Source organism: Lonchura striata, chromosome 35, assembly GCF_050655825.1.
Source record: "Lonchura striata isolate lonStrDom1 chromosome 35, ASM5065582v1, whole genome shotgun sequence".
Taxonomy (NCBI): domain Eukaryota; kingdom Metazoa; phylum Chordata; class Aves; order Passeriformes; family Estrildidae; genus Lonchura; species Lonchura striata.
Window position 1 is genome coordinate 1,182,583 of NC_140737.1, and position 15,798 is coordinate 1,198,380.

At 59.3% G+C, this 15,798-nt stretch overlaps 1 protein-coding gene across 22 annotated transcripts in view; it reads right to left on the reverse strand.

Moving 5' to 3' along the window:
• The window catches only part of SYNGAP1 (synaptic Ras GTPase activating protein 1), a 67,964-nt gene that overhangs the window by 39,677 nt on the left and 12,489 nt on the right, over positions 1–15,798 (reverse strand). For 14 of the 22 annotated variants that reach the window (XR_014950906.1, XR_014950907.1, XR_014950901.1 and 11 more), the window contains exons 4-8: positions 12,057–12,154; positions 7,912–8,033; positions 5,945–6,055; positions 2,631–2,784; positions 2,439–2,537 (exon numbers count right to left, since the gene is read on the reverse strand). Coding sequence is in view for 10 of the 22 variants with exons in the window: in XM_085565152.1 (XP_085421278.1) it covers positions 2,439–2,537; positions 2,631–2,784; positions 5,945–6,055; positions 7,912–8,033; positions 12,057–12,154 (584 nt within the window). In the remaining 12 variants the exon portion in view is untranslated. Of the gene's footprint in view, positions 1–2,438; positions 2,538–2,630; positions 2,785–5,944; positions 6,056–7,911; positions 8,034–12,056; positions 12,155–14,600; positions 14,743–15,798 lie in introns of those variants that run through there. The other 8 variants (XR_014950904.1, XR_014950903.1, XR_014950902.1 and 5 more) reach the window with 3 other exon arrangements.

Sequence of the window (15,798 nt, forward strand, 5' to 3'; positions counted from 1 at the left end):
GCCACCAGGTGGTCATTGCCACCAGGCGATCATTAACACCAGGTGGTCATTGCCACCAGGTGATCATTGCCACCAGGTGATCATTAACACCAGGCGGTCATTAACACCAGGCGATCATTATCACCAGGCGATCATTAACACCAGGCGATCATTATCACCAGGCGATCATTAACACCAGGTGATCATTAACACCAGGTGATCATTAACACCAGGTAATCATTAACACCAGGCGATCATTAACACCAGGCGGTCATTAACACCAGGCGATCATTAACACCAGGCGGTCATTAACACCAGGTGGTCATTAACACCAGGCAATCATTAACACCAGGTGGTCATTAACACCAGGTGATCATTAACACCAGGCGGTCATTGCCACCAGGTGGTCATTGCCACCAGGAGGTCATTAACACCAGGTGGTCATTAACACCAGGCGATCATTAACACCAGGTGGTCATTGCCACCAGGTGGTCATTAACACCAGGTGGTCATTAACACCAGGTGGTCATTATCACCAGGTGGTCATTATCACCAGGTGATCATTGCCACCAGGTGGTCATTAACACCAGGCGATCAGTAACACCAGGTGGTCATTAACACCAGGCAGTCATTAACACCAGGCGATCATTAACAGCAGGCGATCATTAACACCAGGTGACCATCCCCACTGCCATCAGGTGATTGTGAGCACCAGCTGGCCACCAACACCTGCTGGCCATCAGCACCCACTGACCATCAGCACCCACTGACCATCTACACCAGCTGACCATCCACACCAGCTGACCATCCACACCAGCTGACCATCGACACCAGCTGACCATTGTCACCAGCTGACCATTAACACCAGTTGACCATTGACACCAGCTGACCATTGACACCAGCTGACCATTAACATCAGTTGACCATTGACACCAGCTGACCATCCACACCAGCTGACCATCCACACCAGCTGACCACACTCATTGCCATTGCTCAACCAGCCTCACCCCCACCAGCTGACCACCAACACCTGTTGGCCATCAACATCATGAGCACCCTGAACACCAGCTGACCATCAACACCAGCTGACCAGGCTCATCGCCATGGCTTGGGCATCCTTAGCCCAGCTGACATCAACACCAGGTGACCACCTTCATCCCCACCAGTTAACCGCCAACACCAGCTGACCATCAACACACTTGACCATAAACACCATAACCACCCCCACCACCAGATGACCATCGATGCCAGCTGACCATCAAACACCGGTTGACCATCAATAGCCATTGACCATCTCCATTAACAGTTGACCACTAAAACCACCAGTTTACCATGAAACACCTGTTAACCATTGGCACCAGATGGCCAACCCCACCATCTGACCATCTCCACCAGCTGACCATCAAACATCAGCTCGCCATCAACACCATGACCACCCCCACGTGTTGACCATTCCCATGACCAGCTAATCATTAACACCAGTTGACCGTTTCCGTTCCCACCACTTGGCGACCCCGACGACCAGTTCACCCCCACATGGCCAGCTCACCATCACCAGCTGACCATTCCCAAGATCCACTGACCATCCCCATGACCAGCTGACCATCAAGCACCAGTTAATGATCCCCCATCCCCACCAGTTGCCCACCCCAATGACCAGTTGCCCACCCCAATGACCAGTTGCCCACCCCAATGACCAGTTGCCCATCCAAACTCCCAGTTTCCCACCCCAATGACCAGTTGCCCACCCCAATGACCAGTTGCCCACCCCCACTCCCAGTTGCCCACCCCCACTCCCAGTTGCCCACCCCAATGACCAGTTGCCCACCCCAATGACCAGTTGCCCACCCCCACTCCCAGTTGCCCACCCCCATGACCAGTTGCCCACCCCCACTCCCAGTTGCCCACCCCAATGACCAGTTGCCCACCCCCAATCCCAGTTACCCACCCCCATGACCAGTTGCCCACCCCAATGACCAGTTACCCACCCCCACTCCCAGTTGCCCACCCCCACTCCCAGTTGCCCACCCCCACTCCCAGTTGCCCACCCCAATGACCAGTTGCCCACCCCCACGACCAGTTGCCCACCCCAATGACCAGTTGCCCACCCCAATGACCAGTTGCCCACCCCAATGACCAGTTGCCCATCTTCATGACCAGTTGCCCACCCCCATGACCAGTTGCCCACCCCCATGACCAGTTGCCCACCCCCACTCCCAGTTGCCCACCCCCATGACCAGTTGCCCATCTTCATGACCAGTTGCCCACCCCAATGACCAGTTGCCCACCCCCACTCCCAGTTGCCCACCCCAATGACCAGTTACCCACCCCAATGACCAGTTGCCCACCCCCACTCCCAGTTGCCCACCCCAATGACCAGTTGCCCACCCCCATGACCAGTTGCCCACCGCCATGACCAATTGCCCACCCCCCAAGCCCCTCCCCACCCCCCTCCCCACCTTGTTGGGCTTCACGGCGCGCTGCAGGTTCTCGATCCATTTGTCCCTCTCGGCCGCCGACCGACAGGCGAAACACTTGGTGCCCGACGCCGTCGTCACCTGCGGCCACCGCCCAGGTGAGCGCCACCCCGGCAGGGGGTGGAGAAACCCCCGGAATGCGCGGAAAGCTCCGGAAAGTTCCGGAAGGCGCACCTCGAAGCAGAACTCCTGGCCCAGGATGCTGCTGTGCACGGCCTTGATGATGGAATCCTCGTCCAGGTTCAGCTCCAGCGCCTCGGCCGCGCTCGAGGGGCTCAGCAGCGACTCGTGCGAGTGGGACTCCTTAAAGCTCTGCATCAGCCGCGCCCTGGGGGGGTCCGGAATCTCGGGAATTCCGGGAAGTTTTGGGGGGGGGGATTTGGGGCGATTTGGGGGGATTTGGGGACATTTTGGGGGGATCTGGGGCGATTTGGGGACATTTTGGGGGGATTTGGGGGAGGTTTGTGCGAGTGGGACTCCTTAAAGCTCTGCATCAGCCGCGCCCTGGGGGGGTCCGGAATCTCGGGAATTCCGGGAAGTTTTGGGGGGGGGATTTGGGGACATTTGGGGGGGATTTGGGGACATTTTGGGGGAATTTGGGGCGATTTGGGGACATCTTGGGGAGGTTTGTGCGAGTGGGACTCCTTAAAGCTCTGCATCAGCCAGGCCCTGGGGGGGATTTGGGGACATTTGGGGGGGATTTGGGGACATTTTGGGGGGATTTGGGACGATTTGGGGGGATTTGGGGACATCTTGGGGAGGTTTGTGCGAGTGGGACTCCTTAAAGCTCTGCATCAGCCGCGCCCTGGGGGGGTCCGGAATCTCGGGAATTCCGGGAAGTTTTTGGGAGGGGGATTTGGGGGGATTTGGGGACATTTTGGGGGATTTGGGGACATTTGGGGGGGATTTGGGGAATTTTGGGGAGGTTTGTGCGAGTGGGACTCCTTAAAGCTCTGCATCAGCCGCGCCCTGGGGGGGTCCGGAATCTCGGGAATTCCGGGAAGTTTTGGGGGGGGGGATTTGGGGGCATTTTGGGGACATTTTGGGGGGATTTGGGGCGATTTGGGGGGATTTGTGGACATTTTGGGGACATTTTGGGGGGATCTGGGGACATTTGGGGGGGATTTGGGGACATTTTGGGGGGATTTTGGGGCAATCTGGGGAGGTTTGTGCGAGTGGGACTCCTTAAAGCTCTGCATCAGCCGCGCCCTGGGGGGGTCCGGAATCTCGGGAATTCCGGGAAGTTTGGGGGGGGGATCTGGGGGGGATTTTGGGGGGATTTGGGGCGATTTGGGGACATTTTGGGGGGATCTGGGGACATCTTGGGGAGGTTTGTGCGAGTGGAACTCCTTAAAGCTCTGCATCAGCCAGGCCCTGGGGGGGTTCTGGAATTTTGGGAATTCGGGGCAGTTTTTGGGGGGGGATTTGGGGCGATTTGGGGACATTTTGGGGGAATTTGGGGTGATTTGGGGACATTTTGGGGGAATTTTGGGGAGGTTTGTGCAAGTGCGACTCCTTAAAGCTCTGCATCAACCAGGCCCTGGGGGGGGGTTCTGGAATTTTGGGAATTTGGGGCAATTTTGGGGGGGGGATTTGGGGAATTTGGGGGGATTTGGGGGGATTTGGGGACATTTTGGGGGGATTTGGGGCGATTTGGGGACATTTTGGGGGGATTTGGGGCGATTTGGGGGAATTTTGGGGAGGTTTGTGCGAGTGGGACTCCTTAAAGCTCTGCATCAGCCGCGCCCTGGGGGGGTCCGGAATCTCGGGAATTCCGGGAAGTTTTGGGGGGGGGATTTGTGGACATTTTTGGGGGATCTGGGGGGATTTGGGGCGATTTGGGGGCATTTTGGGGGGATTTGGGGACATTTTGGGGGAATCTGGGGACATTTTGGGGAGGTTTGTGCGAGTGGGACTCCTTAAAGCTCTGCATCAGCCAGGCCCTGGGGGGGATTTGGGGAATTTGGGGGGATTTGGGGACATTTTGGGGGGATTTGGGGCGATTTGGGGGGATTTGGGGACATTTTGGGGGGATTTGGAACGATTTGGGGGGATTTGGGGACATTTTGGGGAGGTTTGTGCGAGTGGGACTCCTTAAAGCTCTGCATCAGCCGCACCCTGGGGGGGTCCGGAATCTCGGGAATTCCGGGAAGTTTTTGGGAGGGGGATTTGGGGCGATTTGGGGACATTTTGGGGGAATTTGGGGCGATTTGGGGACATTTTGGGGGGATTTTGGGGAGGTTTGTGCAAGTGGGACTCCTTAAAGCTCTGCATCAGCCAGGCCCTGGGTGGGTCCGGAATCTCGGGAATTCCGGGAAGTTTTGGGGGGGGGATTTGGGGACATTTGGGGGGGATTTGGGGGGATTTTGGGGCAATTTGGGGGGGTTTGGGGACATTTTGGGGAGGTTTCTGCGAGTGGGACTCCTTAAAGCTCTGCATCAGCCGCGCCCTGGGGGGGTCCGGAATCTCGGGAATTCCGGGAAGTTTTTGGGAGGGGGATTTGGGGCGATTTGGGGACATTTTGGGGGAATTTGGGGTGATTTGGGGGGATTTGGGGACATTTTGGGGGAATTTGGGGGGATTTGGGAACATTTTGGGGTGATTTTGGGGCAATTTGGGGAGGTTTGTGCAAGTGGGACTCCTTAAAGCTCTGCATCAGCCAGGCCCTGGGGGGGGATTTGGGGAATTTGGGGGGATTTGGGGACATTTTGGGGGAATTTGGGGCAATTTGGGGGGATTTGGGGACATTTTTGGGGAATTTGGGGGGATTTGGCGACATTTTGGGGGAATTTGGGGCAATTTGGGGGGATTTGGGGACATTTTTGGGGAATTTGGGGGGATTTGGGGACATTTTTGGGGAATTTGGGGGGATTTGGGGACATTTTGGGGGAATTTGGGGTGATTTGGGGACATTTTGGGGGAATTTTGGGGAGGTTTGTGCGAGTGGGACTCCTTAAAGCTCTGCATCAGCCGTGCCCTGGGGGGGTTCTGGAATTTTGGGAATTCGGGGCAATTTTGTGGGGGTGGATTTGGGGAATTTGGGGGGATTTGGGGACATTTTGGGGGATTTGGGGAATTTTGGGGAGGTTTGTGCGAGTGGGACTCCTTAAAGCTCTGCATCAGCCGCGCCCTGGGGGAGAATTTTGGGAATTACGGGAATTCAGGGGGGATTTGGGGGAATTTGGGGGGAATTTGAATGGATTTTGGGGGGATTTGAGGGAATTTGGGGGGGATGTGATGAAATTTTAGGGGGATTTGAGGGGATTTTGGGGAGATCTTGGGAGATTTAAGAGGATTTGGGTAAATTTGACGGGATTTTTGGAGAAATTGCGGGGATTTTTTTTTTGGATTTTGGGGGGATTTGATAGGATTTTCAGGAGATTTTTGGGGGCCTTTCGGGAGTTCCTGGTGGACCTCAGGGCTCCCACCTGGTGGGACCCCAAAGGGCCCCGGGGTGCCCCCAGGTGTTCCCCAGGTGTTGCCGGTACCTGTCACGCTCGGCGCTGTGGGAGCTGCTGGTCCAGTGCCCCCAAATGTCCCCAAATGCCCCCGTGGTGTCCCCAGGTGTGCCCTGATGTCCCCAGGTGTGTCCAGGTCTCCTAGGTGTGTCCCAGGTGTGTTTCCAGGTGTCCCCAGGTGCCCCCAAACTCCCTCAGGTGTGTCCCCAGGTGACCCCTAGTGCCTCCAGGAGTCCCGGTGGTGTGCCCAGGTGTGCCCAGGTATGCCCCAGGTGTGCCCAGGTATGTGCCAGGTGTGCCCAGGTGTGCCCAGGTATGCCCCAGGTGTGCCCAGGTGTGCCCAGGTATGTCCCAGGTGTCCCCAGGTATGTGCCAGGTGTGCCCAGGTATGTCCCAGGTGTCCCCAGGTGTGCCCAGGTATGTCCCAGGTGTGCCCAGGTATGTGCCAGGTGTGCCCAGGTATGTCCCAGGTGTGCCCAGGTGTGCCCAGGTATGTGCCAGGTGTCCCCAGGTGTGCCCAGGTGTGCCCAGGTATGTCCCAGGTGTGCCCAGGTATGTGCCAGGTGTGCCCAGGTATGCCCCAGGTGTGCCCAGGTATACCCAGGTGTGCCCAGGTATGTCCCAGGTGTGCCCCAGGTGTCCCCAGGTATGTCCCAGGTGTATCCCAGGTGCCCCCAGGTGTATCTCAGGTGTACCCAGGTGTATCTCAGGTGTACCCAGGTGTATCCCCCAGTGCCCCGGGTGTATCTCAGGTGTACCCAGCTGTGCCCAGGTGTATCCCCCAGTGCCCCAGGTGTATCCCAGGTGCCCCCAGGTGTATCTCAGGTGTACCCAGGTGTATCTCAGGTGTACCCAGGTGTATCTCAGGTGTACACAGCTGCGCCCAGGTGTATCCCCAATGCCCCGGGTGTATCCCAGGTGCCCCCAGGTGTATCCCAGGTGCCCCCAGGTGTATCTCAGGTGTATCTCAGGTGCCCCAGGTGTATCTCAGGTGCCCCCAGGTGTATCCCCCAGTGCCCCGGGTGTATCCCAGGTGCCCCCAGGTGTATCTCAGGTGCCCCAGGTGTATCCCAGGTGCCCCCAGGTGTATCTCAGGTGTACCCAGCTGTGCCCGGGTGTATCCCCCAGTGCCCCAGGTGTATCCCCCAGTGCCCCGGGTGTATCCCAGGTGCCCCCAGGTGTATCCCAGGTGCCCCAGGTGTATCCCAGGTGCCCCCAGGTGTATCCCAGGTGCCCCCAGGTGTATCCCCAATGCCCTGGGTGTATCCCAGGTGCCCCCAGGTGTATCCCCAATGCCCTGGGTGTATCTCAGGTGCCCCCAGGTGTATCCCAGGTGCCCCAGGTGTACCCAGCTGTACCCAGGTGTATCCCCCAGTGCCCCAGGTGTATCCCCCAGTGCCCCAGGTGTATCCCAGGTGTACCCAGGTGTATCCCCCTGTGCCCCGGGTGTATCCCAGGTGTGCCCAGGTGTACCCAGCTGTACCCAGGTGTATCCCAGGTGCCCCCAGGTGTATCCCAGGTGTATCCCAGGTGCCCCAGGTGTATCCCAGGTGCCCCCAGGTGTATCCCAGGTGTATCCCAGGTGCCCCAGGTGTATCCCAGGTGCCCCCAGGTGTATCCCAGGTGCCCCAGGTGTACCCAGCTGTACCCAGGTGTATCCCCCTGTGCCCCGGGTGTATCCCAGGTGTGCCCAGGTGTACCCAGCTGTACCCAGGTGTATCCCAGGTGCCCCCAGGTGTATCCCAGGTGTATCCCAGGTGCCCCAGGTGTATCCCAGGTGCCCCAGGTGTATCCCAGGTGCCCCCAGGTGTATCCCAGGTGCCCAGGTGTACCCAGCTGTACCCAGGTGTATCCCCCTGTGCCCCGGGTGTATCCCAGGTGTGCCCAGGTGTACCCAGCTGTACCCAGGTGTATCCCAGGTGCCCCGGGTGTATCCCAGCTGTACCCAGGTGTATCCCAGGTGTGCCCAGGTGCATGAGGTGCTCCAGGTGCGGTACCTGTCGTGGTCGGCGCTGCGGAAGCGCGGCAGGATCTGCCGGAAGCTGCTGGTCCGGTCCAGCTTGGGCTGGCTCTTGGTGCGCTTGATGGAGCTCTTGAGGCGGCGGCTCAGGAAGCCTTGCTGGGGACAGGGGTCACACAGGGGTCACACAGGGGTCACACAGGGGTCACTGGGGTCACCGAAAGGTCATGGGGCTCCGTGGGGTCTGGGAGGTCACCCAGGGGTCACAGAAGCGTTGGGGGTCAAGGGGTCACTTTGGGTCAGCAGTCATTGGGGTCACAGGGTCAGGGGTGGTCATTGGGGTCACTGAGGGGTCACAGGGTCAGGGGTGGTCATTGGGGTCACTGAGGGGTCACAGGGTCAGGGGTGGTCATTGGGGTCACTGAGGGGTCACTGAGGGGTCACAGGGTCAGGGGTGGTCATTGGGGTCACTGAGGGGTCACAGGGTCACTGAGGAGTCACTGGGGTCACTGAGGGGTCACAGGGTCAGGGGTGGTCATTGGGGTCACTGAGGAGTCACTGGGGTCACTGAGGGGTCACAGGGTCAGGGGTGGTCACTGGGGTCACTGAGGAGTCACTGGGGTCACTGAGGGGTCACAGGGTCAGGGGTGGTCATTGGGGTCACTGAGGGGTCACAGGGTCACTGAGGAGTCACTGGGGTCACTGAGGGGTCACAGGGTCAGGGGTGGTCATTGGGGTCACTGAGGGGTCACAGGGTCACTGAGGGGTCACTGGGGTCACTGAGGGGTCACAGGGTCAGGGGTGGTCATTGGGGTCACTGAGGGGTCACAGGGTCACTGAGGGGTCACAGGGTCAGGGGTGGTCATTGGGGTCACTGAGGCCACTGGGGTCACTGAGGGGTCACAGGGTCACTGAGGGGTCACTGGGGTCACTGAGGGGTCACAGGGTCACTGAGGGGTCACAGGGTCAGGGGTGGTCATTGGGGTCACTGAGGGGTCACAGGGTCACTGAGGGGTCACTGGGGTCACTCAGGGGTCATGGGGGGATCATTGAGGGGTCACCACAGGGGTCATGGTGTCCATGGCGACAGGCGGACGTTGCCGTGGCAACAGGCCACGGGCCACAACCACGGCCAGAGGCAGAACAGCGCCACAGTTACCATGGCAACGGGTCACTGGGGACGAGCTGGTTACCATGGCAACGGGTTATTCTGGATCCGGTTACCTGGTTACCATGGCAACGGGTTATTCTGGATCCGGGTTACCTGGTTACCATGGCAACGGGTTATTCTGGATCCGGGTGACCCGGTTACCATGGCAACGGGTTATTCTGGATCCGGGTTACCTGGTTACCATGGCAACGGGTTATTCTGGATCCGGGTTACCCGGTTACCATGGCAACGGGTTATTCTGGATCCGGGTGACCCGGTTACCATGGCAACGGGTTATTCTGGATCCGGGTGACCCGGTTACCATGGCAACGGGTTATTCTGGATCCGGGTAACCTGGTTACCATGGCAACGGGTTATTCTGGATCCGGGTGACCTGGTTACCATGGCAACAGTTTAGACCAGACTTGGGTTACCTGGTTACCATGGCAACAGGTTAGACCAGACTTGGGTTACCTGGTTACCATGGCAACAGGTTAGACCAGACTTGGGTTACCTGGTTACCATGGCAACAGGTTATTCCAGATCCGGGTTACCTGGTTACCATGGCAACGGGTTAGTCTGGATCCGGGTTACCTGGTTACCATGGCAACAGGTTAGCCCAGACTTGGGTTACCTGGTTACCATGGCAACAGGTTAGTCTGGATCCGGGTTACCTGGTTACCATGGCAACAGGTTAGCCCAGACTTGGGTTACCTGGTTACCATGGCAACAGGTTATTCTGGATCGGGGGGAGGTACCTGGTTACCATGGTAACAGGTTATTCCAGATCCGGGTTACCTGGTTACCATGGCAACAGGTTAGTCTGGATCCGGGTTACCTGGTTACCATGGCAACGGGTTATTCTGGATCCGGGTGACCCGGTTACCATGGCAACAGGTTAGTCTGGATCCGGGTTACCTGGTTACCATGGCAACGGGTTATTCTGGATCCGGGTTACCTGGTTACCATGGCAACGGGTTAGTCTGGACCCGGGGGGCGGTACCTGGTTACCATGGTAACAGGTTATTCCAGATCCGGGTTACCTGGTTACCATGGTAACAGGTTATTCCAGATCCGGGTTACCTGGTTACCATGGCAACAGGTTATTCCAGATCCGGGTTACCTGGTTACCATGGCAACGGGTTATTCCGGATCCGGGTTACCTGGTTACCATGGCAACAGGTTAGCCCAGACTTGGGTTACCTGGTTACCATAGCAACAGGTTAGCCCAGACTTGGGTTACCTGGTTACCATGGCAACAGGTACCGCAGGGTTACCGCGGTGACGGGCAGCGAAGCATCACGGTTCCCACGGTGACAGATGGAGGAGGAGTTTCCATAGCAACAGGAGAGTGGGGACCACAGGAATCATTGTCACCATGGCAACGGGGGGGGTTTGCAATGGGTCACAGTAACCATGGCAACAGGCACAACCGCGGTAACCGCGGCAACGGCTGTCTGGGTACCACGGTAACCATGGCAACGGGTGTATGATGGGGCAACCACGGCAGTGGGTGCATTGGACCGTAACCATGGCAACATGTGATGGGTGACAACAGTAACCATGGCAGCAGGTGATGGGTGACAGTGGTAACCATGGCAACAGGTGATGGGTGACAACGGTAACCATGGCAACGGGTGATGGGTGATAACGGGAACCACGGCAACCGGCGATGGGGGACCACAGTAACAATGGAAATGGATGACAACGGTAACCATGGGAACAGGTGATGGGTGACAATGGTAACCATGGCAACAGGTGATGGGTGTCAACGGGAACCATGGCAACCGGTGATTGGGGACCACAGTAACCATGGAAATGGAGGACAATGGTAACCATGGCAACAGGCGATGGGGGAACCACAGTAACCATGGAAATGGATGACAATGGTAACCATGGCAACAGGTGATGGGTGACAACAGTAACCATGGCAACCGGCATTGGGGGGGACCACAGTAACCATGGAAATGGATGACAACGGTAACCATGGAAACAGGTGATGGGTGACAATGGTAACCATGGCAACAGATGATGGGGGACCATAGTAACCATGGCAATGGATGACAATGGTAACCATGGCAACAGGTGATGGGTGACAACGGTAACCATGGCAACAGGTGATGGGTGACAACGGTAACCATGGCAACCGGCGATGGGGGACCACAGTAACAATGGAAATGGATGACAACGGTAACCATGGCAACCGGTGATTGGGGACCACAGTAACCATGGAAATGGAGGACAATGGTAACCATGGCAACAGGTGATGGGTGACAACGGTAACCATGGCAACAGGTGATGGGTGACAACAGTAACCATGGAAATGAATGACAACGGTAACCATGGCAACAGGTGATGGGTGACAACGGTAACCATGGCAACAGGTGATGGGTGACAACAGTAACCATGGAAATGAATGACAACGGTAACCATGGCAACAGGTGATGGGTGACAACGGTAACCATGGCAACTGGCGATGGGGGACCACAGTAACCATGGAAATGGAGGACAATGGTAACCATGGCAGCAGGTGATGGGTGACAATGGTAACCATGGTAACCATGGCTGTTGGGTGACAACTGCGACCACGGCAACAATGGGAGGATCACAGTAACCATGGCGACGGCTGTTGGGTGACAACCGCGACCACGGCAAGGATGCGAGGTTCACAGTAACCATGGCAACGGCTGTTGGGTGACAATGGCGACCACGGCAACAATGGGAGGATCACAGTAACCATGGCAACGGCTGTTGGGTGACAACTGCGACCACGGCAACAATGGGAGGATCACAGTAACCATGGCAACGGCTGTTGGGTGACAACGGTGACCACGGCAACGATGGGAGGATCACAGTAACCATGGCAACGGCTGTTGGGTGACAACGGCGACCACAGCAACAATGGGAGGATCACAGTAACCATGGCAACGGCTGTTGGGTGACAACGGCGACCACGGCAACAATGGGAGGATCACAGTAACCATGGCGACGGATGACGGGGGTCCGGGGTCGCCGCGGCGCCGGGCGCTCACCGAGGGCCGGAAGGGGGGCGCGGGCGGCGCGTCCATGTTGATGCTGAACTGCTTCCCCCCGGGAACGCTCTTCCTGCGGGAGCGGCCGCCGTGGTAATCTGGGAATTGGGGGGGGGCACGGGGGTCAGGGCACCCCAAAACCCACCCCGAAACCCGGCAGGAACCCGAAACGCACCCCGAAACCCGGGGGGACCAAAACCCACCCCAAAACTCGAGGGGATTCCCAAATTCCAGCTCAAAACCCAGGGAGATGCCAAATCCCACCCCAAAAACCAGGGGGACCCCAAATCCCACCCCAAAAACTTGGGAGACACAAAATCCCGCCCCAAAAACCAGGGAGACCCCAAATCCCACCCCAAAAACCAGGGAGACACAAAATCCCACCCCAAAAACCAGGGAGACCCCAAATCCCGCCCCAAAAACCAGGGAGACACAAAATCCCACCCCAAAAACCAGGGAGAGCCCCAAATCCCGCCCCAAAAACCAGGGAGACACAAAATCCCACCCCAAAATCTGGGGGGACCCCAAATCCCGCCCCAAAAACCAGGGGGACACAAAATCCCACCCCAAAACCTTGGGAGACACAAAATCCCACCCCAAAAACCAGGGAGACACAAAATCCCACCCCAAAAACCAGGGAGACCCCAAATTTCGCCCCAAAAACCAGGGGGACCCCCAAATCCCACCCCAAAAACCTTGGGAGACCCCAAATCCCACCCCAAAAACCAGGGAGACACAAAATCCCACCCCAAAAACCAGGGAGACCCCAAATTTCGCCCCAAAAACCAGGGAGACCCCAAATCCCACCCCAAAAATCAGGGAGACCCCAAATCCCGCCCCAAAAACCAGGGAGACCCCAAATCCCACCCCAAAATCTGGGGGGACCCCAAAATGTCACCCCCAACCCCTCTGGGGGACCCAAAATCTGCTCTGTGGGGGATTTGGGGCTCTGGGGGGATTTTGGGGTCTCAGGGGGCTTTTAGGGGGGTCAAAGGGGGTGAGGGGACCCCAAAATATGGAGATCATGGGGGGGGTCCCCAAAATTCCCCCTCGGCCTCTGAGACCCCAAAATCCCCCAGAAAACCCATCTGGGGGACCCCAAAATCTGCCCCAGGGGGGTTCAAGGGGGGATTTGGGGTCTGGGGGGATTTTGGGGGGGTCACGGGGGGTGAGGGGACCCCAAAAAATGAGGATAATGGGGGGGGGGTCCCCAAAATTCCACTCTCAACCCGTGAGGAGCCCAAAATCCCACCCCCAAAATTCTCTGGGGGGCCACAAAATCCAGGCCGAGGGGCGGAAAAAGAGGAAATTTGGGGGAAATCGGGAGAAATTTTGGGGGAGGGTCTCAGGGGCTCCCCCCACCCCCAAATTTCGGGACCCTCACCCCAATTTTGGGGTCCCCTTCGCTCTGCACCCCCAAATGCCTTTAACCCTCCCCAAAAAACTGCCCCTCCCCCAGTTTTCAGCCCCCTCCCCAAAATTTTGGGGTCCCTTCAATTGCGACCTCCCACACGTCCCTAAAATTGCCCAAAATCCCCAAAAAACGCCCCCAAAATCTTCCCCCTCCCCCAAATCCCCTTTAACCATGAGCCCCCTCCCCAGTTCTGAGCCCCCTCCCCAATTCGGAGCCCCCTCCCCAATTCCGAACCCCCTCCCCAATTCGGAGCCCCCTCCCCAGTTCGAAACCCCCTCCCCAATTCAGAGCCCCCTCCCCAATTCAGAGCCCCCTCCCCAATTCAGAGCTCCCTCCCCACTTCGAAGCCCCCTCCCCATTTTGTAACCCCCTCCCCATTTCGAAACCCCCTCCCCAATTCGAAGCCCCTTCCCCAGCTCGCAGCCCCCTCCCCAATTTGAAGCCCCCTCCCCATTTCAGAGCCCCCTCCCCAATTCAAAACCCCCTCCCCAGTTCAGAGCCCCCTCCCCACTTTGAAGCCCCCTCCCCACTTCGAAGCCCCCTCCCCAATTCAGAGCCCCCTCCCTATTTCGTAACCCCCTCCCCAATTCGAAGCCCCTTCTCCAGCTTGCAGCCCCCTCCCCACTTCGAAACCCCCTCCCCAGTTCAGAGCCCCCTCCCCAATTTGAAGCCCCCTCCCCATTTTGTAACCCCCTCCCCAATTCGAAGCCCCCTCCCCATTTTGTAACCCCCTCCCCATTTTGTAACCCCCTCCCTATTTCGAAGCCCCCTCCCCACTTCGAAGCCCCCTCCCCATTTTGAAGCCCCCTCCCCAATTCAGAGCCCCCTCCCCAATTCAAAGCCCCCTCCCCATTTTGTAACCCCCTCCCCATTTCGAAGCCCCCTCCCTATTTCGAAGCCCCCTCCCCACTTTGAAGCCCCCTCCCCAATTCCGAGCCCCCTCCCCAATTCGAAGCCCCCTCCCCATTTTGTAACCCCCTCCCCATTTTGGACCCCCCTCCCCAATTCGAAGCCCCCTCCCCATTTTTTAACCCCCTCCCCACTTCGAAGCCCCCTCCCCAGCTCGCAGCCCCCTCCCCATTTTGAAGCCCCCTCCCCACTTCGAAGCCCCCTCCCCAATTCTCTCCTACCGGCCACGGTGCTGCTGCCGCCCTCGGGGCCGAGCCGGGGGGGGCCGGGGGGTCCCCGCAGGGTCCAGGGGGACCCCGGGATTTGGGGGGGGGGCGCGGCGGGGGGGCCCCACATGGTCCTAGAGCCGCCCCGGGGCCCCCCCGAGCCCCCCCGGCGGGGCCGGAGAGACCCCCGCGGGCATGGGGGGCGGCGGGGGGGGCACGGGCACACCTGGGGGCACCTGGGGGGTCAGACACACCTGGGGGGCACGGGCACACCTGGGGGGGGTCAGACACACCTGGGGGGGCACGGGCACACCTGGGGGCACCTGGGGGGTCAGACACACCTGGGGGGGGCACACACACACACACCTGGGGGGCACGGGCACACCTGGGGGGCACACACACACACACCTGGGGGGCACCTGGGGGGGCACGGGCACACCTGGGGGGTCAGACACACCTGGGGGGCACGGGCACACACACACACACCTGGGGGGGGTCAGACACACCTGGGGGGGCACGGGCACACCTGGGGGGGCACACACACACACACCTGGGGGGCACCTGGGGGGTCAGACACACCTGGGGGGGGCACACACACACACCTGGGGGGTCAGACACACCTGGGGGGGCACGGGCACACCTGGGGGCACCTGGGGGGCACCTGGGGGGTCAGACACACCTGGGGGGTCAGACACACCTGGGGGCACCTGGGGGGTCAGACACACCTGGGGGGGGCACGGGCACACCTGGGGGGGGTCAGACACACCTGGGGGGGTCAGACACACCTGGGGGGGGCACGGGCACACCTGGGGGGGCACGGGCACACCTGGGGGGGTCAGACACACCTGGGGGGGGCACGGGCACACCTGGGGGGCACCTGGGGGGTCAGACACACCTGGGGGGCACAGGCACACCTGGGGGCACCTGGGGGGTCAGACACACCTGGGGGGGTTCAGACACACCTGGGGGGGCACGGGCACACCTGGGGGGGCACACACACCTGGGGGGGCACACACACCTGGGGGGGCACGGGCACACCTGGGGGCACCTGGGGGGTCAGACACACCTGGGGGGCACCTGGGGGGTCAGACACACCTGGGGGGCACGGGCACACCTGGGGGGGGCACACACACACACACCTGGGGGCACCTGGGGGGTCAGACACACCTGGGGGGGGCACACACACACACACCTGGGGGGGCACACACACACA